Source organism: Callithrix jacchus, chromosome 8 (genome assembly GCF_049354715.1).
Source record: "Callithrix jacchus isolate 240 chromosome 8, calJac240_pri, whole genome shotgun sequence".
NCBI lineage: Eukaryota > Metazoa > Chordata > Mammalia > Primates > Cebidae > Callithrix > Callithrix jacchus.
Genome location: NC_133509.1, coordinates 69,238,335 through 69,259,003, shown reverse-complemented (window position 1 = coordinate 69,259,003; position 20,669 = coordinate 69,238,335). Strand labels below are relative to the sequence as shown.

Here is a 20,669-nt window from a genome sequence, read left to right as displayed (position 1 = left end):
ACCCAGCTACTCAGGAGTCTGAGATGGGAGGATCACCTAATCACAGGGAGGTCAGGCTGCAGTGAGCCATGATCGTGCTGCTGCACTCCAGCCTGGGTGACAGTGATACTCTGCCCCCCACCAAAAGAAAGAAAATATGAAATTTTCTCTTTGCAGATACTCTCTTTGCATTTCAGAGAAATAAATGAAAGCACATTTAAGATTTCCTTGAAAACCTGTTGATTCTAAGTTTAAGGAATTGAGTCTAGGAGTAAGTCTCAGTTAAACAGAAAATGTATATAAACTCATTGGCTAAATACAACAAGGAGAATTAGAGTTAATCATATGTTCATCATTGCTCTGTACAATAATTGTGTTTTCTAACAATATTTAAAGCCTACCCAAACGAGGAAGACCACAAGTTAGATTGCCAGTTAAAACAAGAGGGAGACTTTGTTCTTTCTCAAGTCGTGGCCAACAGCAAGAACCTGGAAGATACCCTTCAAGGAGTCAGCAGAGTACACTCAAAACAACTGTTTCTTCTAAAACTGGTAGAAGCCTAAGAAAGATAAACTCTGCTGCTCCTACAGAAACGAAATCTGTAAGAATTGCTAGTCGTTCTACTCGCCACAATCACAGCCCACTGCAAGCAGATGTATTTGTGGAATTACTTAGTCCTCGCAGAAAACGCAGAGGCAGGAGAAGTGCTAATAATACACCAGAAAATAGCCCCAACTTCCCTAACTTCAGAGTCATTGCCACAAAGTCAAGTGAACAATCAAGATCTTTAAATGTTGCTTCAAAACTTTCTCTCCAAGAGAATGAATCCAAAAGAAGATGCAGAAAAAGACAATCTCCAGGTATGAAGAAATCTAATTTAAACTCTTCCTTCCCTAGGAAAATTGAATAATTTGGACATATTGAATGTTAAAATGCTTTGGATCATTTTTCACAGTCACTAAGATACACAAAGTTATTAGGGAATAGTCTGGCCTGAAATATAATAGTTGTTGAAGGGGCAGCTATTTAATGAATAAAGGTAAATTATATTAGTAGCCTTTCTACTAGTGAAGCAGGGTAATAAACTTGAAAATGGTGTTCTGCTTTTAATGGAGTATTTGGCCAGCATTTGAACAGTGTCAGCATACTACATTATAACATATTTTACTCTCTTCTACCTTTTCCTCCTTCAAAATGCACATACTCATCATTACCTAGACAAGCTGCATCAGGTTATTTAGTAAGGTTCTCATCTCTAATACTGAATTTGGGGAAGAGTAGAGTTGGAAGCAGTAATATTTTTAGGAACTGATGACCAGCTGTCTTTATATTTTTTATTTTATTTATTTATTTTGAGACAGAGTCTCTCTGTTGACCAGGCTGGAGTGCACTGATGTGATCTCGGCTCACTGCAACCTTTGCCACCTGGGTTCAAGTAATTCTCCTGCCTCAGCCTCCTGAATAGCAGGATTACAGAAATGCACCATCACACCTGGCTAATTTTTGTATTTTTAGTAGAGACGGGGTTTCGCCATGTTGGCCTGGCTGGTCTTGAACTCCTGACCTCAGGTGATCTGCCTGCTTCAGCCTCCCAAAGTGCTGGGATTATAGGTGTGAGCCAGCGCACCTGGCCTCAGCTGTCTTTTTAATTCTCATTTTTGTTTATAGTAATCATTACTCATAGACAAATCTCTTTATTCATAGATTTCATAATCTCTTCAATCCTGTCCCTTGTTTTAAATGTTAGTAATAAAATTTTGATTTTTTAAGTTTATTGTTACTAGTATACCAGTTGCTCAGGCTGGTGTGCAGTGAGTTGAGCTCACTACAACCTCTGCTTCCCAGGCTCAGGCTATCCTCCAGCCCCAGCCTCCCAAGTAGCTGGGACTACAAGGATGCACCATCAAGCCTGGCTAACTTTTGTATTTTTTTGTAGAGACGGGGTCTTGCCATGTTGCCGAGGCTGGTCTTGCACTTCTGAGCTCAAAGCTATCCCACCTCCGTGTCCCAAATGTTGGGATTACAGGTGTAAGCTACTGCACCCAGCCCTATTTTTGTTGTTGTTTTAATGAACTTAGACATAAAAAATGCCACTATTTCTCAAAAAAGTCGCTGTTCTTCAAAGAATTTAGGTATGTTATATTGCATTATTCATATACACAACAGGATTAAGGACTTAACTGGTGAAAGAATGGCATGTAATCTGTTTATGCAGTCATGAGATTGTCACGTTTTTTAGGGGAAGTATCACATAATTTTGCACCAGTAAAGATCTAATTTAGCTTTTCCTATCCCCTTATCTGTTTTGCTTTCCCCAATTCTCCAAGCTATTTTGGAGAAATAATAATAATTGAAATATTTTTATTCAAAAAACTATGGAAGAAAAATTTCTTGTCATTGATTTGTGAAATTGCTAAGCCTGTACTAAGGACAAATAAAATGGGAAATATTTAGACCTACCCTGCCAGGAGAGAATTTAGATGTCTGGATACATATATGGACTATACTACCCTTTCTACCATTGCATATACTTTAGATTTCATTATACTATACATTTCTTAGGTCTGTGAGAAAGCATTTGTTTAAGAACATTTTCTAGATATTAAAATTAAGATCTGTGGCCAAATGTGGTAGCTCACGCCTGTAATCCCAGCACTTTGGGAGGCCACGGCAGGTGGATCATTTGAGGTCAGGAGTTCTAGACCAGCCTGACCAACATGGTGAAACCCTGTCTCTACTAAAAATACAACAATTAGCTGAGCGTGGTAGCAGGCACCTGTAATCCCAGCTACTCGTGAGGCTGAGGCAGGAGAATCTCTTAAACCTGGGAGGCAGAGGTTGCAGTGAACTGAGATCATACCACTGCACTCCAGCCTGGGCAACAAAGCAAGACTCTGTCTCAAAATTAAAATAAATAAATAAAATTAAGATCTGTAAGAATAATCGTTTACTAGTGAGAATTGCTTTTCCATTATGGAGGGTAATTTTATATAACCCTAGTGTCTACATCTGAAGAAATTACTTTCTAAAGAATATGCTTTAGACACTGGAGAATTGCTTAGTTTCAGTTAACTGTAGCTGAAAAGTATTTTTAATAAGTTTGAGTAAAAATAATCCACAAGCTTTGTGTTCTAGATTTTTCTTTTGCATCACACTCTGAAAATCTGTTCCCAATGAATGTTTAATTCAATTGGACATTTTTTTTTTTTTTTTTTTTTTGAGACAGAGTCTTGCTCTGTTGCCAGGCTGGAGTGCAGTGTCCCAATCTCGGCTCACTGCAACCTCCACCTCCTGGGTTCAAGCAATTTTTCTGCCTCAGCCTCCCGAGTAGCTGGGACCACAGGCACATGCCACCATGCCCGGCTAATTTTTGTATTTTTAGTAGACACAGAGCTTCACCATGTTGGCCAAGATGGTCTTGATCTCTTGACCTCGTGATCCACCCACCTCAGCCTCCCAAAGTGCTGGGATTACAGGCGTGAGCCACCACACCCGGCCTCAACTGGACATTTTTAAGATCAAAAGGAAATAATATTTTGCCCAGATTTTCATCTCTCTCAGAAAATATTTAACATCTCAGTATATGGAGTATCTTTTTTTGTTTGAATTTGGTATTTATTTATCCAGTTTGGCTTATAGTAAACAAATATTTTGCTTTGTTATCCACCTAAAATTTTTAAATTATTTATTCAGAGTCATCGCCTATGACACTGAGTCGAAGGAGTTCTGGCCGACAGGGAGGAGTTCATGAGTTGTCTGCTTTTGAACAACTTGTTGTAGAATTGGTACGACATGATGACAGCTGGCCTTTTTTGAAACTTGTTTCTAAAATCCAGGTAATTACCAGACTTAATAAAATGTATTCATGTGCATTATCTGATTTAGTCTACATGACAACTTTAGTCAAAATACCTGTTACTCACTGTCTACTTCTTATTTATTTTTTTTAGAGACAGGGTTTCTGTCACCCAGGCTGGAGTGCAGTGGCATGACTTTGGCTACACGCAGCCTCAACTTCCTGGGCCCAAATGATCCTCCAACTTAGGCACTTTATTTGGGACTACAAGGACATGCCACTATGCCCAGCTAATTTTTTTCTTTTTTAAGAGATGGGGTCTCACTTCATTGCCAGGCTGGTCTTGAAGGTCAGTACCTATATTGAAAACAATAGAGTTGGGTAATAGTTTTCTCAACCTTTCTAATTTTGTGACTTTTTTTTTTCCCTGAGATGGAGTCTTGCTCTTGTTGCCCAGGCTGGAGTGCAGTGGCACAATCTCTGCTCACTGCAATCTCCTCCTTCGGGTTCAAGCAATTCTCTTGCCTCAGCCTCCTGAGTAGCTGGGATTAGAGGCACCTGCCACCACACCTGGCTAATTTTTGGATTTTTAGTGTAGATGGGGTTTTGCCACGTTGGCCAGACTGGTCTTGAACTCCTGCCCTCAGGTGATCCACACATCTCAGCCTCCCGAAGTGCTGGGATTACAGGCGTGAGCCATCATGCCTGGCCAAGACTGATTCTTTATAAATGATGAGGGTATGTTATAGTGACCTCATTGTTTTTGTTCTATGTAATGAATATGAATAGAGTTAATTAATTGAGTACCATTAATCATATTTTTATGTAAAGCAGTGGTTCTCAAACTACAGCATGCATCAGAATCATTTGGAGGGCTTGCTGAAACAGATTCCTGAGCCCCTGAGTTTTTGATTCATTAGGTCTGGGATGATATCCAGCTCATGGATTTCTGACAAATCCCCAGATGATGTTGATGGTCATCGTCCAGAGACCACATTTTGAGAAACACTGATATAAAAGGTATTCTGGGCCAGGTGTAGTGGCTCACGCCTGTAATCCCAACACTTTGGGAGGCCAAGGATCACCTAAGGTCAGGAGTTCAAGACCAGCCTTGCCAATATGGCAAAGCCCTGTCTCAACTAAAAATGTAAAAATAAGCTGGGCATGGTGGTGCATGCCTGTAATCCCAGCTACTCAGGAGGTTGAGGCAGGAAAATCGCTTGAAAGAGGTGGAGGTTGCAGTGAGCCAAGATCATGCCATTGCACTCCAGCCTGGGCAAGACTCCATCTCAAAAAAAAAAAAAAAAAAAGAGGTATTCTGGCTGGTGCAGTGTGTCATACCTGTAATCCCAACAGTTTTGGGAGGCTGAGGCAGATGGGCCACTTGAGCCCAGGAGTTTGAGACAAGCCTAAGCAACATGGTAAAACCTTGACTCTACAAAAAATACAAAAACAAAAAAAAATGAGCCGAGTGTGGTGGTTGCTTGCCTTTAGTCTCTGCTACTCGGGACTTTGAGGAAGGAGGATCACTTGAGCTTCTAGGTGGAGGGAGGTTGCAATGAGCTGAGATAACACCACTGTACTCCAGCCTGGGTGACAGAGCAAGACCCTGTCTCCAAAGGGGAAGAAAAAGATACTCTTAGGTAACAGTGATGGCCTAACCTAATTGAAAGATATGAAATGGTGTAGTAGTTAGGTTATATATGTATGGCAGAATGTGATGTGTTATATAGCAAAGGTAGAACAGTGTTATGGTACTATAATAGAAGTTAGAATGGTGTTACAGAAGTAGAGAAGACAGATTGATTTGAGCATTTCAGAGAGACAAATAATAATTAGAATTTTTTTTAAGGAGAACTGTTTGGAACTGGTTATTGAAGAAAGAATTTCAACAGTGAGAAATGGAGTTAAGGATGTTTTCAGGGAAAAAGAAATATAAAGTAGACACCCAGAAATTAGACTATGGTGAATGGTGTATGGTTTGAATGAGGTTAGGTTAGAAAGTCTCAGACACAACTGTATTATAAAGGGTCTCACTCACCAGTGTGAGGGAAAGGTTTCTGAATGACAAAGTGACATCATCAGAATTCTACTTTGAGATTTCTAGAGCAAGAATGAAAAGGATTAATTAATATTGAATAGCATCAAAAAAATTATATCTGTTTGACTCATTTTGCCTGGGTAATTTTTGTCCTAAGTTACACTTTGTTATATACATTTTATTCCTTATTATAAATGCAGTAATGCTGATTGAAGGAATTTTTTTTCTTTGGTCACAAGTGACAGTGGGGTGTGTGTATACGTATAGATACATAGAAAGAGGAGAGAGCCATGAGCAAGACCATACTTTTTTTTCTTTTCATAATAAATTAACATTTTAGTGGTATCACTTAGGCGTCTATAATATATTTACTCAAAACATATTGCATGATTTTAGCAGACCACTAGTATTCAGAGGTTAATATTGAGTTGCTTTTAAATCCAAAACTTTTAGTTATTTGAACAGTTCTTTCCAATTAAGTTTTCTGTGTGGAGAAAGATATTTGAATTATCTTACAGGTCCCAGACTACTATGACATCATCAAAAAGCCCATTGCCTTAAATATAATTCGTGAAAAAGTGAATAAATGTGAATATAAATTAGCATGTAAGTAATTTATGTTTTTCTTTGATACTTATTTTTCTAAGACATTCTGTTATATCACCTTTGATATTTATTTTTGTTTAAAGAGGTAGAGGCTGTTTTTCTCTTTTTGAAAGCATGTGTTAATGCAGTTGTGTAGATGGCATCCCATGAGGTTCCACAAGTACTTATTAGTGTATGTGGAAATGAACGATGGATTAGGATCAAGTAAGTTAAAGATATTTTATAGATCTGATCTCACTCAAAGAAGTTCTTTATTAATTACATAATGTGTATGATCACAGAATTGCATAGTTTCAATAAAACAATTTTAAAGTATTTACAATTAAACAGTTTTAAGCATCAGTTCTGCTACCTTTTTTCAGAATCCTTTTTCTTTTGAGACAGGGTCTCATTCTGTTGCCCAGGCTGGAAGTGCAGAGGCGAAATTTCGGTTCACTGCAGGCTTGACCTCACAGGCTCAAGCTGTACTCCCACCTCAGCCTCCCAAAGTAGGACCACAGATGGAGGCCACCGTGCCGGGTTTTTTTTGTTTGTTTGTTTGTTTGTTTTTGGTGTGTGAGACAGAGTCTACTCTGTCTCCAGGCTGAAGTGCAGTGGCATGATCTCAGCTCACTGCAACCTCCGCCTCCCAGGTTCAAGTGATTCTTCTGCCTCAGCTTCCCCAGTAGCTGGGATTACAGGCACCTGCCACCATGCCGGGCTATTTTTGTATTTTTAGTAGAGATGGGGTTTTACCATGGTGGCCAGGCTGGTGTCAAATTCCTGACCTCAGGTGATCTGCCTGCCTCAGCCTCCCAAAGTGCTGGGATTATAGGCGTGAGGCACTGCACCCAGCATGCCTAGCTAATTTTTTATATTTTTTGTGGAGACACAGTTTCGCCATGTTGCCAAGGCTGGTCTCGAACTCCTGATCTCAAATGATCCTCCCACCTTGGCCTCCCAAAATCCTGGGATTACAGGCATAAACCACCATGCCTGGTTAATTTTTGTATTTTTTGTAGACACGGTTTCACTGTGTTGCCCAGGATGGTCCCAAACTCCTGAGCTCAAGTAATCCTCTTGCCTCAGCCTCCCAAGTGCTGGGATTACAGATTGAGCCACCATGCCTAGGCAGAGTCTTCTCTTTCTAAAGAAAATGTGGGCTTCCATTTTTCTTTTTCTTTTTTGGAACCTCAACTGCTACTATTCCCTGGATCCATTTTTCTTAATGAGATTTCCAGATAGGATACAATAATTTTATTATAATTTATGTACTTTCATTCTAATCTTGTTTACTCTTTTTCCCTTTCTAGCTGAGTTTATTGATGATATTGAGTTAATGTTTTCGAACTGCTTTGAATACAACCCTCGTAACACAAGTGAAGCAAAAGCTGGAACTAGGCTTCAAGCGTTTTTTCATATTCAGGCTCAAAAGCTTGGACTCCATGTCACACCCAGTAATGCAGACCAAGTTAGCACACCACCGGCTACGAAAAAGTCACGAATCTAACTTTGTCCTTTGAAAGGATGTATATGAGGAAAAACAAATTGTTCATGAAAATGGAACATTAAATCATTCTCTAAAGCAGACATATATGTATAAAGCAATAACAACTGATTGACCACATGAAAGTGTGGCCTGCACTATATTCTCAATTTTAATATTAAGCACTCAGGAGAATGTAGGAAAGATGTCCTTTGCTACAGTTTTGTTCAGTATCTAATAAGTTTGATAGATATATTGGATACAGTACTGGTTTACAGAGGTTTTTGTACATTTTTGAGATCATTCATGTGTCTAGAGATCTTGGAAAATATTTTTTCACCTATGATTTATTTTGTTATTGATGATTTTTTTAAAAGTTGTGGTATTAAGAGGGAATTATCTACATGGATGATTCTTCTATAGCACAGTTTAGAAAAATGTGTTTATGTCTTCATTGTTTAACGAATACATTCTTTCAACACTACACATGAATGAATCCAATCTTATATCCTTGAAGTGCTGTACCAGTGCTGGCTGGAGGTATTAAGTCTGCGTTTATTAACTAGATATTTATTTAGTATTGAAAGTAACTTGTGAATTTTTTTTGTATTTATAAAATTTATACCTGATAAATGTTCTTTAATGTTTTCAACTTTTTACTGTTTTTTACTTCTCTAACTTCCTTGATGATCAATCAAAAAAAGTAACACCCTCCCTTTTCCCTGACAGTTTTTCAATTTTACAGAACTGTATTATAAGTTTCTATATACAGCTTTTTAACTGTACAAATAAAATAACATTTTTTCAAGTAATCTGGAATTCCGTAGTTTTTACAATCAGATTTGGACTTTTCCATGTGATCCAAACAGACCACAGGAATCAATGTTTCATTGTACCTGAGTCTCTATAGCAGTAATTTGCTTATTTTTCTGCCCAAACCCTTGAAGAGTAAGATCTGTTTAATCAAAAACAGTAACATTATGTGCATGGATTCTCATTTAAAAACAGGAGAGAAAGTTTGGAGTACACTTACCTCGTTGAGAAACACTCTAGAAATTAAAGTTTGCACGCAGATATAAAAGGAGCTATTTCTTAGGTATGGAAGACCTGTGTCTTCCATAAACCCCTGTGGGCTTTAGTTTTGTAACATACTTTTCAGGATGCAGAAGGCAGGTGTCTTCCCTGTTCTATGGGACTCTCTGGTAGATGGGAGAGAACCTTCCCTCTATCTTCTTAAAATCCTGAGGATACTGCATTATTATTTAATTAATTTCCTTGGAAGTTTACCCCTCTTTCATTTCTTTTTCATATAATTTGAGATTATCAATTTTTAGATTCTTTACATGAATACATCTACAACTGTAACTTTTGGCAAATTTGTATAATTTTATATGCCATAATTTTACTTAGTAGCATTTACATATCGAGACTTCTGAAAATACAGTGACATTTTAATAATGAGTTATCTGATTACTAGTCTTCATTTTTTTTAAATAAAATTTTAATTTTTTAGAATAGAGACAGGGTCTTGCTGCATTGCCCAAGACTAGTCTTGAACTCCTGAGCTCAAAGTGATCCACCTGCCTCAAACTCCCAAGGTGCTGGGATTACAGGTGTGAGCCACTGTGCCCAGTCAATATTCTTCATTGTTTAATGTTAATAAGAAGCAACTTTTGTATTAGATTTTCTTCTACACTCTAAACACTAAGGAACCATTTCTGACCAACTAATTATGGAATTATTTAATCTGCAAGTCAGTCATAAAACTTGCAATTTATTTACCCTTTTTGAGACTGAGTTGACTGAGTTAAAATTTAAGACATTACCTTTTTTTTGTCTTCTGGAGTGCAGTGACCTGATCTTGGCTCACTGCAACCTCCACCTCCCAACTTCAAGCAATTCTCTTGCCTCACCCTTCCGAGTAGCTGGGATTACAGGCATGTGCCACCATAACTGGCTAATTTTTTGTATTTTTAGAAGAGACAGGGTTTCACCATGTTGGCCAGGCTGGTCTCGAACTCCCAACCTCAGTCGATCCGCCCACCTCAGCCTCCCAAAGTGCTGGGATTACAGGCATGAGCCACCACACCCAGCCAAGACATTACCTTATATTCTGCACAGCCAAATTGTCTTATATGCCAAATTCATCATTTATTCCGATACACATCTGCAGTAATTAAACATTTTAGGCTGGGCATGGTGGCTCATGCCTGTAATCCCAGCACTTTGGGAGGCTGAGGTGGGCAGAACACCTGAGGTCAGGAGTTCGAGACCAGCCTGACCAACATGGTGAAACCCTGTACACAAAAATTAGCCAGGTGTGGTTGCAGAGCTTAACAGCTTGCAGTGAATGCCAAGAACTAAGTACTTGGACAGTTCCAGCTGAGCAGGGCTAGGGGATAGTTCTTCCAAGACAGTTCACCCCAGCATCCGTCCAGCAAGTACTTACTGAAAGGGCTTGTATTAAGTACGAACATCCACAAGATGGTCATTTGAGGTGAGTTGCTGAGGCACCTGTGACCTTGTACCACTCAAACTGCATTCTCAGGAGGCTGTTTTCAGCATTCCTTATCACACCACACACTCCACTCCCTGTCCTGTTTTCAGGGTCAAGGAGTTCCATTCCCATGCACAAATAACATAAACGGTGCCTCAGTATTTTTCCATGCCCCGACCTCAAATGCCATGTACATAAGCTTGAATATGTTGCCGTGTGCCCCCTACAGTGGTGGCAGGCACCTGTAATCCCAGCTATTCGGGAGGCTGAGGCAGGAGAATTGCTTGAACCCAGGAGGCAGAAGTTGCAGTCAGCTGAGATCACACCTCTGCACTACAGCCTGGTGACAGAGCAAGACTCTGCCTCAAAAAATAAATAAATAAGTTTATGGTTTTAAAAGCATTAAAGCAAACTTCTAGATTGGGGGAAAAATACAGAAACATCAGTATATACATGTTATTTACTGGTATGCAAATGACCAATCAATTATTTATTTATTTATTTACTTATAGGATCTTGCTCTGTCGCCCAGGCTGGCATACAGTCTGTGACACTATCATAGCTCACTGTAACTTTGTAACCTGAAACTCCTAGACTTAGACAATCCTCTCACCTCAGCCTCCCACAGCTCTTAAGATGACAGGTGTGAGCCACTGTACCCAGCCTAATCTTTATTTCTTTTCTCTGTGAACATTTTGTCTTAGGAGCTAGCAACTTTATATTAAAAATTTTTGAGAAAATAATACTGAGTATAGATGAACAAATCTCTAAAATCTAATATTGTGACTTAAGCCTTTGTTGTGGCCATTATTAGAGCTATATTTTTCCCCCCAATAAAATGAAATTTTTATTTCTAGTTATAAAATTAACAAATGGTGATTGTCCATAAAAATAGAAAACAACAAATATATAAAATAGAAATAAACTTAGTGTATAATTTTCCAGATTCCTTTCTTCAACAGAATGGGATCATGGTACAGAAATCCTATGTTAGACATTTCATTTGGTAATATATTTGTTTGTGAGCTGTCCAGTACTCCAGTGTATCTAGATCTCACCTCATTTGGAACCCTTCTCTCAGATAACTCAGTCTTGCATTTATTTAACCAGTTATCAAATGACATCTTTTTTTCACTGTGAAATCATATGACATTTAGATCATACAAAATTATAATTTCCTTGGGATATTTTGGCTACTATAACTCATGTTAGTAATACATTTCATGTATATAACAGCTGTTTCTGATCTAATGATCTGAAGAGTAGCAATAGGCATTTGATTGTAAATACTTCCTTGGCTTAGCTTTTCGTGACTGGTATTTGTTCTTTTACCTGATCCTATGAGCTCCTCCATGAGGAGGAATTGGGATAGAATTTGATATTCTGCTGTAAACAATTTAAAAATTAGACAAAATAACTAACTCTGGCAGCAAGACTAAGTACTACAAGATTTCCCTGTCACCTTCCTAAATGACAAAACCAAGCAACTCAACTTTTTTTTGAGATGGAGTCTCACCGTCATCCAGGCCATAGTGCAGTGGCGAGATCTCGGCTCACTGCAACCTCCACCTCCCAGTTCAAGTGATTCTTCTGCCTCACCCTCTCGAGTAGCTGGGACTAGTGTGCACCACCATGCCCAGCTAATTTTTTGCATTTTTAGTAGAGACGGGTTTCACCATGTTGGCCAGGCTGGTCTTGAACTCCTGAGCTCAAGTGATCCTCCTGCCTTGGCCTCCTAAAGTGCTGGGATTACAGGTGTGAGTCACCACACCCGGCCTCAACTTCTTATTTGTAAAATTCATTCTTTTCCCCATTATCTACAGTAATGGGATTTATCTTGGCCTGCATGATCTGAAACTGTTCTGTGGGCCTCATCTATCACCTTGCACCATATCAGCTATGTACTGGTTTCTGCTCACTGGACTCTGTTGTTTCTCAGATATTGGGAGTCTTGTAAGACTATGCCTTCTCGCTTGCTGTGCATTCTGCCTGAAATGCCTTTCTACATCCACTTCACCAGGAGGAAGCAAATAACCTAAAAACTTGCTTAAAAACATCCAGAAGAGAGTTTGTTTGAGATGATGGACAGTTCTGGAAATGGATAGTGGTGACAGCTGCACAACAATGTACACTTAATGCCACTAAATTGTACACTTTAAGATGATTAAATCACACCTGTAATCCAAGCATTTTGGGAGGCTGAGGCAGGGAAATTGCGTGGGCCAAGAGTTTGAGATCAGCCTAGGCAATATGCTGAAACCCTACCTTTGCAAAAAATTAGGGTTTGGTGCACATCATGGGTATGGCACACACCTGTGATCCCAGCTACTCAGGAGGCAGAGGTGGAAGAATCACTTGAGCCTGGGAGGTTGAAGCTGCAGTGAGCTGTGACAGTGCCACTGTACTCCAGCCTGGGCAACAGAGCAAGACCCTATCTCAAAAAATATATAATTTAAAGTGGTAAATGTATTGATTTATTTATGAGGCATGGTCTAGCTCTACTGCCCAGGCTAGAGTGCAGTGGCTCACTTATAGCTCACTACAGCCTCAAAACTCCTGGGCTCAAACAATCTTCCTGCCTCAATCTCCCCAGTATCTACGACTAAAGTGTATGCCACCATGCCCAGCTAATTTTAAGATTTTTTGTAGAGATGGGGTCTTGCTATGTTGCCCAGGCTGGTCTTGAACTCCTCCCCTCAAGCTGTCCTCCTGTCTTCCAAAGTGCTTGGAGTACAGGTATGAGTCACCATGCCCAGCCTGATTTATATTTTTTAAATACCTAGAAAAGCTAAGTAAAATACTACAAGCATTTGATCTGACAAAATGCATCGCTAAGTACACTTGAGAGACGAAAACCATTCTGGAAGTCACATGAGCTGAAGCCACCGCTCTCCTTGTTGTGGTGTGGTAGTTGCCAGCCTGCGAAGGAGAATTAGTCTGAACACTCCAGGGACTTAGATTTTAAAACCTATGTGGAGACAGGAGATAGGCCCTTGGGATCACTCAAATCAGGGCTGAACTGAAAACCCATATAAATCCAGAACTCACATAGGAGTATACCTTTATTGAAAATGTGGGCTGGAAAAATAAATCTGCCAATATGTAGTCCAAAAACCTAAGAAGAAAAAATCTGCTTTAAAAAGTGGTCCTGGCCAGGCACAGTGGCTCATACCTGTAATCCCAGCACTGTGGGAGGCCAAGGCGGGTGAATTATGAGGTCAGGAGATTGAGACCATCCCGGCCAACATGGTGAAACCGTTTCTGCTAAAATACAAAAAACTAGCCAGGCATGGTGGCATGCGCCTGCAGTCCCAACTACTTGGGAGGTTGAGGTAGAATCACTTGAACCAAGAAGGTGGAAGTTGCAGTGAGCCAAGATTGCGCTACTGCACTCCAGCCAGGCAACAGAGTGAGAGGCTTTGTCTCAAAAAAAAAAAAAAAAAGTGGTTCTGGCTACTCTGGGCTCGCTGTCTATGGGATAGCCCTGCTCTACAAAGAGCAGTTTAAAAAAGGAAAAACAAGGGGTCCCAGGTCTGGGCATAGTGGCTCCCAGCACTAGGAGGCCAAGGCAGGCAGATCACCTGAGGTCAGGAGTTTAAGACCAGCCTGGCCAACATGGCGAAACTCCATCTCTACTAAAAATAAAAAATTAGCCAGGTGTGGTGGTGCATGCCTGTGTAATCCCAGCTACTTGGGAGGTGGAGGAAGGAGAATCATTTGAACCCAGGAGGCAGAGGCTGCAGTAAGCCGAGATCATGTAACTGCACTCCAGCCTGGGCGACAAAGCAAGCAAGACTCCGTCTCAGAAAAAAAAAGAAAGAAAGTGGTCTTTAGACAGACTTCCACTTGTGGGAAGACAAAGTAGGCATCTTTTCTCCTATTCCTCCCATTCAGTATAACTAAAAACCCTGGATGTTCTATATAAAACAAAAATAAGACTGAAAAGTGGCAATAAGGCAGATTGTCTAAAGGAGCTCAAGACCAGAATAAAGACAGTGGTAAGTTCCTTAGGTTTTCTTTTTGACTCGTATATCCAGACTTGATGCTGAAGTAGCAAGCAACTTAGAAGTGCCAAGAGGCAGAGACAAAGTGTAAAGCTACAACAAAAGCCTCTCTAGCCAAAGAACAAGGACGGGGGCAGCCTAATAAGACAGAAAACCTAGACAATAACCCCAGCCAAATCCCACAAAAAAAACTGGCCCTACCCACATCCACACCAACAAAGAACAAGTAGGGAGTCTATACTTCCATCCTCAGAAGGATAAAATGAGGGTGGGACAGTGCACCACTGGAGGAGTGTCAGGGAAGACCAAGTAAGGAACCTGGCCGTTTATCCCTGCTGGCAGACATGAGATACCCCCAATCCCTCCCAGTGTCAGTACAGACTGTCTCGAGAGCTAATTCTCACAACTGCCCACCAATACCAAAGAGCACCCCCTTTCTGATGTCAACAGAGGCTGACAGAAGAACTTGGACTTCTATCTGTATCTGGCAGTTACAAGGAAGCAACTCAGATTTCTTTGCCAGAATGGTGTCAGAGAAAGCCAGCTAACACTAGGTTTAAATAAGGTATAAAGTCTCATCATAGGCTGAGCATGGTGGCTCATGCCTGTATTCCCAGCATTTTGGGAGGCCAAAGTGGGCAGATCACTTGAACCCAGGAGTTCAAGACCAGCCTGGGCAATATGGCAAAACCCTGTCTCTACAAAAAATACAAAAATTAGCCAGGCATGGTGGCACACAGCTGTGGTCCCGGCTACTCAGGAGGCTGAGATGAGAGAATCACTGGAGCACAGGAGGTAGGGGTTGCACTGGGCCAAGATCAAGCCACTGTACTCCACAGCCTGAATGACAGATTGAAATGCAGACGTTTTCATATTGTTATGAGACTTTATTTTTATCTTTTTGTGACAAAAAAAATCTCAAAACAATATGAAATTTTCTGCATTTCAATCAAAAATCATTCATACCAATAACCAAGATCTCAAACTGAATGAGAAAAAAGATGCCAACACCAAAATGATATGTTAGAATAATTTGACAAAGATTTTAAAGAAGCCATAGAAAAATGCTTCAATGAGCAATTATGAACATCCCTGAAACAAATAACAAAGTAGCTTCAGCATACTAGTTTTTATTGCTGCCATAACAAATCACACAAATTCACCAGCTCAATGCAGATTTGTTAGCTGCAGGTTAGAATCTGACATGGGTCACAACTGGGCTAAAGTGGTCCACAGGCTGTGTCACTTTCTAGATTCCCTAGGGGAGAATCCATTTCCTCGCTCCTTCCAGCTTCTACCTATGTTCCTTGGCATGTGGCTCTCTTCCTCCATCTTCAAAGCCAGCAACATTACATCTCTGTGCCTTTTTGTCACATCTTCCTCTAATCACAACTAGGAAAGGTTCTCTGACTTTAAGGACCCATGTAATTAGATTGCACCCACCAGGCAATCCATGATAATTTATCTCCCCATTCAAATCCTCAGCGCATGTTTAAAGTTTCTTTTGCCACAGTTCCAGGGACATCTTTGGAGGGCCATTCTGCCTACCACACTCAGCAAAGAAATACAAAGTCTCAGAATGCAGAAGATATAAAGAAGAACCAAATGGAAAATTTAGGGCACAATAACCAAAATAAAAATCTCAATGGATGAACTTAACAGCAGAACAGAGGGGAAAGAGGAAACAATCTGTAAACCAGAACTATACATATTACCCAATCTGAGCAACAGAGAGAAAACAGAACAAAATTGAAAAGACTTTAGGGAACTATAACAAAAAAACTAACATTCATGTCATCAGAGTTGCAAAGGAGAGGAGAAAAAAGGTGGGGCTACAAAACCCTCAAAGAAATGACTCAGAATTCCCCAAGAGACAACACAAGATTCAAGAAGCTGAGCAAACTCCGAAAAGGATAAACTCAAAGAAATCCATGCCAAGACACATCAGAATTAATTTTCTGAAAACTAAAGACAAAAAATCCTGAAAATAGCCAGTGGAAAATGAATGCTACTTTACCTATAAGGGGAAATCAATTAGAATACAGTAGAAAATGGTGGGAGAAAGAAGAGGCACAATACTTTTTAGGTACAAACTATTCAAGTTTTATTCAAGAACAAAATTGTCGACCGGCCACAGTGGCTCATGCCTGTAATCTGAGCACTTTGGGAGACCGAGGCAGGCTGATCACTTCAGCTCAGGAGTTTGAGACCAGCCTAGCCAACATGGTGAAACCTGTCTCTACTAAAAATGTAAAAGCTAGCCAGGCATGATGGCATGCACCTGTAATCCCAGCTACTTGAGAGGCTGAGGCAGGAGAACTGCTTGAACCTGGAGAAAAGAAAAGAAAAATGTTGGGCACTGTGGCTCATGTCTATAATCCCAGCACTTTGGGACGCTGAGGCGGGCAGATCACCTGAGGTCAGGAGTTCAAGACCAGCCTGGCCAACATGGAGAAACCCCATCTCTACTGAGAATACAAAAAAATTAGCTAGGTGTTGTAGCAATCGCCTATAACCCCAGTTACTCAGAGGCTGAGGCAAGAGAATTGCTTAAACTGGGAGTCAGAGGTTGCAGTGAGCCAGGATTGCGCCATTGCACTCCAGTCTGGGCAACAGAGCAAGACTCGGTCTCAAAAAAAAAAAAAAATGAAGAAGTTATCTAGGCTGGATGGAGTGGCTCACACCTCTAATCCCAGCACTTTGGGAGGCTGGGGTGGGAGGATCATTTGAGCTCAAGAGTTCTAGATCAGCCTGGGCAATATGGTGAAACACTATCTCTACCAAAAATACAAAAATTGGCCAGGAGTGGTCGCTAGCACCTATGGTCTCAGCTACTCGGGAGGCTGAGGTAGAAGAATCACTTGAACCCAAGAAGTAGATGTTGCAATGAGCTGAAATAAGCACTCCAACCTGGGCACTAGACAGAGACCCTGTCTCAAAATAAAAATAAAAATAGAGATTGGTCAAGGACTATGAGTTGTGGGGAGGTAGAGCTGAATAAATAGTGTGGGGGGGATTTTTTTTTTTTTTTAATACACGGTCTCACTCTGTCGCCAGGCTGTAATGCAGTGGCACTGTCTCCACTCACTGCAGCCTCAACCTCCCCAGATTTAGGTGACCCTCCCACCTCAGCCTCCTAAGTAGCTAGGACCACATGCACATGCCACCACACCTGGGTAATTTTTGTATTTTTGATAGAGATGGGGTTTCACCATGTTACCCAGGCTGCTCTCAAAATCCTGAGCTCAAGTGATCCACTCGCCTCAGCCTCCCACAGTTCTAGAATTTCAGGCGTGAGCAATAGTGGTGTACGACCAAGAATGTTAATCTTAAGTGTGTATGCATTTAGGACCGCAAAACATATGAAGCAAAAGCTGATAGAACTGAAAAGAGAAAGAGACAAACCCACAATTACAGATGGAGACTTCAACACTTCTCTCTTAACAATTACTAGAACAACTAGGCAGAAAATCAGCAATGATATAAAATAACTAAACAATGACATCAACCAGTAACTTACAGGTTTAGAAACACTCCACCCAATAACAGAATACACTTTCTTTTTAAGTAACCACAGAACATACACCAAGATATATCATATCCTGGGCCATAAAACAAACCTCAAATTTAAAAGAACTGAAATTATGTATAGTGTAATCTGTGGCCACAATGAAACCAAACTAGAAATCAATAATGGAAACACAACAGGAACATCTCCAAACTAAACAAAATAGTTTTAGATAATCCACAGGTCAAAGAGGAGGTAAAAAAAACATTGAGGAAAAAAAGACAATAAAGAGAATGAAAAAATAGATATATTTTTCCCCAAGCTATATGCTTCTTCCTTAATACTCTTCCTCTATTTCATTTCAGCTGTTTTCCCTCTAGTCTAAACTAGTTTGCCTTTGTTTAACTTACTGACTGTCATAATAATGCTGTCTCAGCACAAACTGTGGTAAAGGTTCTACCAGTCCAGCCCATTTTTGACAATTTCTTGGAGGAAAATAGGCAAACCACAAATCAAAAGAACATCTGGATCTGAAAATCCATCCCGTACAATAATAGAAGGCAAGAGATCTGTAACTAAAGCAAGTTATAAGTTGTTAGACTCACTATGAACAATTTAGCTACCTCTGGTAGAATTACAGAAAGCATGTGGAGTTCACATGTGTTAGAAATTCTAGAAGATCAGAGAAAGACTCTTAGCTTGAACTCCTTCTTAGTAGAGCTAAAAATGTATGTCACTCAGCCAGGCAGTGGCTCACACCTCTAATTCCAGCACTTTGGGAGGCCAAGGCAGGTGGAACACCAGGTCAGGAGTTCAAGACCAGGCTGGCCAACATGGTAAAAACCCCATCTCTACTAAAAATACAAAAATTAGCCAGGTGTGACGATGGGAACCTGTAATTCCAGCTACTCAGTAGGCTGAGGCAGGAGGATTGTTTGAACCCAGGAGGTGGAGGTTGCAGTGAGCCATGAGCACACCATTGCACTCCAACCCAGGCAAAAGAGCGAGATTCTTTTCTCAATTAAAAAAAAAAACAGGCCAGGCGTGGTGGCTCACGCCTATAATCCCAGCACTTTGGGAGGCCGAGACGGGTGGATCACGAGGTCAAGAGATTGAGACCATCCTGGTCAACAAGGTGAAACCCCCGTCTCTACTAAAAATACAAAAATTAGCTGGGCATGGTGGTGCATGCCTGTAGTCCCAGCTACTCGGGAGGCTGAGGCAGGAGATTTGCTTGAACCCAGAAGGCAGAGGTTGCGGTGAGCCAAGATCGTGCCATTGCACTCCAGTCTCGGTAACAACGGTGAAACTCTGTCTCAAAAACAAAAAAAAATATCCATAGCTATATACTAAAAACTATCTGAAAGAGAAATTAAGAAAACAATCCTGAGATCAGACTGACATTTGGTGGGTATCCTTCTGGGACAAAGATAGCAGAAGAAGAAACTGGTAGCAACCCTTACTGCTATGCAGCGGCTGCAGGTGATCCCCAGGCAAGCAGGGCCTGGAGTGGACCTCAGCAGTCCTACAGCAGAGGGGCCAGACTGTTAGAAGGAAAACTAAAAAACAGAAATAACTTCATCATCAACAAACTGGACGTCCACTCAGAGACCCAATCTGAAAATCAACAACTACACAGACGACAGGTGGATAAATCCACAAAGATGGGAAGAAACCAGTGCAAAAAGGAGGAAAACACCTGAAACCAGAACACCTCGCCTTGTACAAGGGATCACAACTCCTCACCAGCAAGGGAACAAGGCTGGATGGAGAATGAATGTGATGAATTGACAGAATCAGGCTTCAGAAGGTGGGTAATAAAAAACTTCTGTGAGCTAAAAGAACATGTTCTAACCCAATGAAAGAAACTAAGAACCTTGAAAAAAGATTTGAAGGAATGCTAACAAGAATGGACAACTTAGAGAGGAATAAAAGTGAATTGATGAAGCTGAAAAACACAACACGAGAACTTCGCAAAGCATGCACATGTTTCAACAGCCGAATAGACCAAGCAGAAGAAAGGGAATCAGAGGTCAAAGATCAACTCAATGAAATAAAATGAGAAGGCAAGATTAGAGAAAAAAGGGTAAAAAGGAATGAACAAAGTCTCCAAGAAATATGGGACTATGGGAAAAGACCTAATCTACGTTTGATAGGTATACCTGAATGTACAAACAGAATGAAGCCAAGCTGGAAAATACTCTTCAGGATATTATCCAAGAAAACTTCCCCAACCTAGCAAGGCAGGCCAATATTCAAGTCCAGGAAATACAGAGAACACCACAAAGATATTCCTCAAGAAGAGCAACCCCAAGGCACATAATCGTCAGATTCACCAGGGTTGAAATGAAGGAGAAAATGCTAAGGGCAGCCAGAGAGAAAGGTCAGGTTACCCACAAAGGGAAGCCCATCAGACTCACAGCAGATCTCTCGGCAGAAACACTACAAGCCAGAAGAGAGTGGGGGCCAATATTCAACATCCTTAAAGAAAAGAACTTTCAACCCAGAATTTCACATCCAGCCAAACTAAGCTTCATAAGTGAAGGAAAAATAAAACCCTCTGCGAACAAGCAAGTACTCAGAGATTTCATCACCACCAGGCCTGCTTTACAAGAGCTACTAAAAGAGGCACTACACATAGAAAGGAACAACCAGTACAGGCCACTCCAAAAACATACCAAATTGTAAAGAGCATCAACACAATGAAGAATCTGCATCAACTCATGGGCAAAACAGCCAGCTAGCATCAAAATGGCAGTATCAAATTCACACA

At 40.6% G+C, this 20,669-nt stretch overlaps 2 protein-coding genes across 7 annotated transcripts in view; one reads left to right on the top strand and one right to left on the bottom strand.

Annotated features, from left to right (window-relative positions):
* Window positions 1–8,699, top strand: part of BAZ1A (bromodomain adjacent to zinc finger domain 1A) — a 131,528-nt gene extending 122,829 nt beyond the window's left edge. For all 6 annotated transcript variants that reach the window (XM_078334770.1, XM_078334768.1, XM_078334766.1 and 3 more), the window contains 4 exons: window positions 376–839; window positions 3,673–3,815; window positions 6,335–6,422; window positions 7,715–8,699. In XM_078334770.1, the coding sequence (XP_078190896.1) occupies window positions 376–839; window positions 3,673–3,815; window positions 6,335–6,422; window positions 7,715–7,911 (892 nt within the window). In that variant the 3' untranslated portion in view covers window positions 7,912–8,699. The remainder of the gene's footprint in view (window positions 1–375; window positions 840–3,672; window positions 3,816–6,334; window positions 6,423–7,714) is intronic.
* Window positions 1–20,669, bottom strand: part of SRP54 (signal recognition particle 54) — a 291,642-nt gene that overhangs the window by 248,949 nt on the left and 22,024 nt on the right. The window lies entirely within an intron of this gene.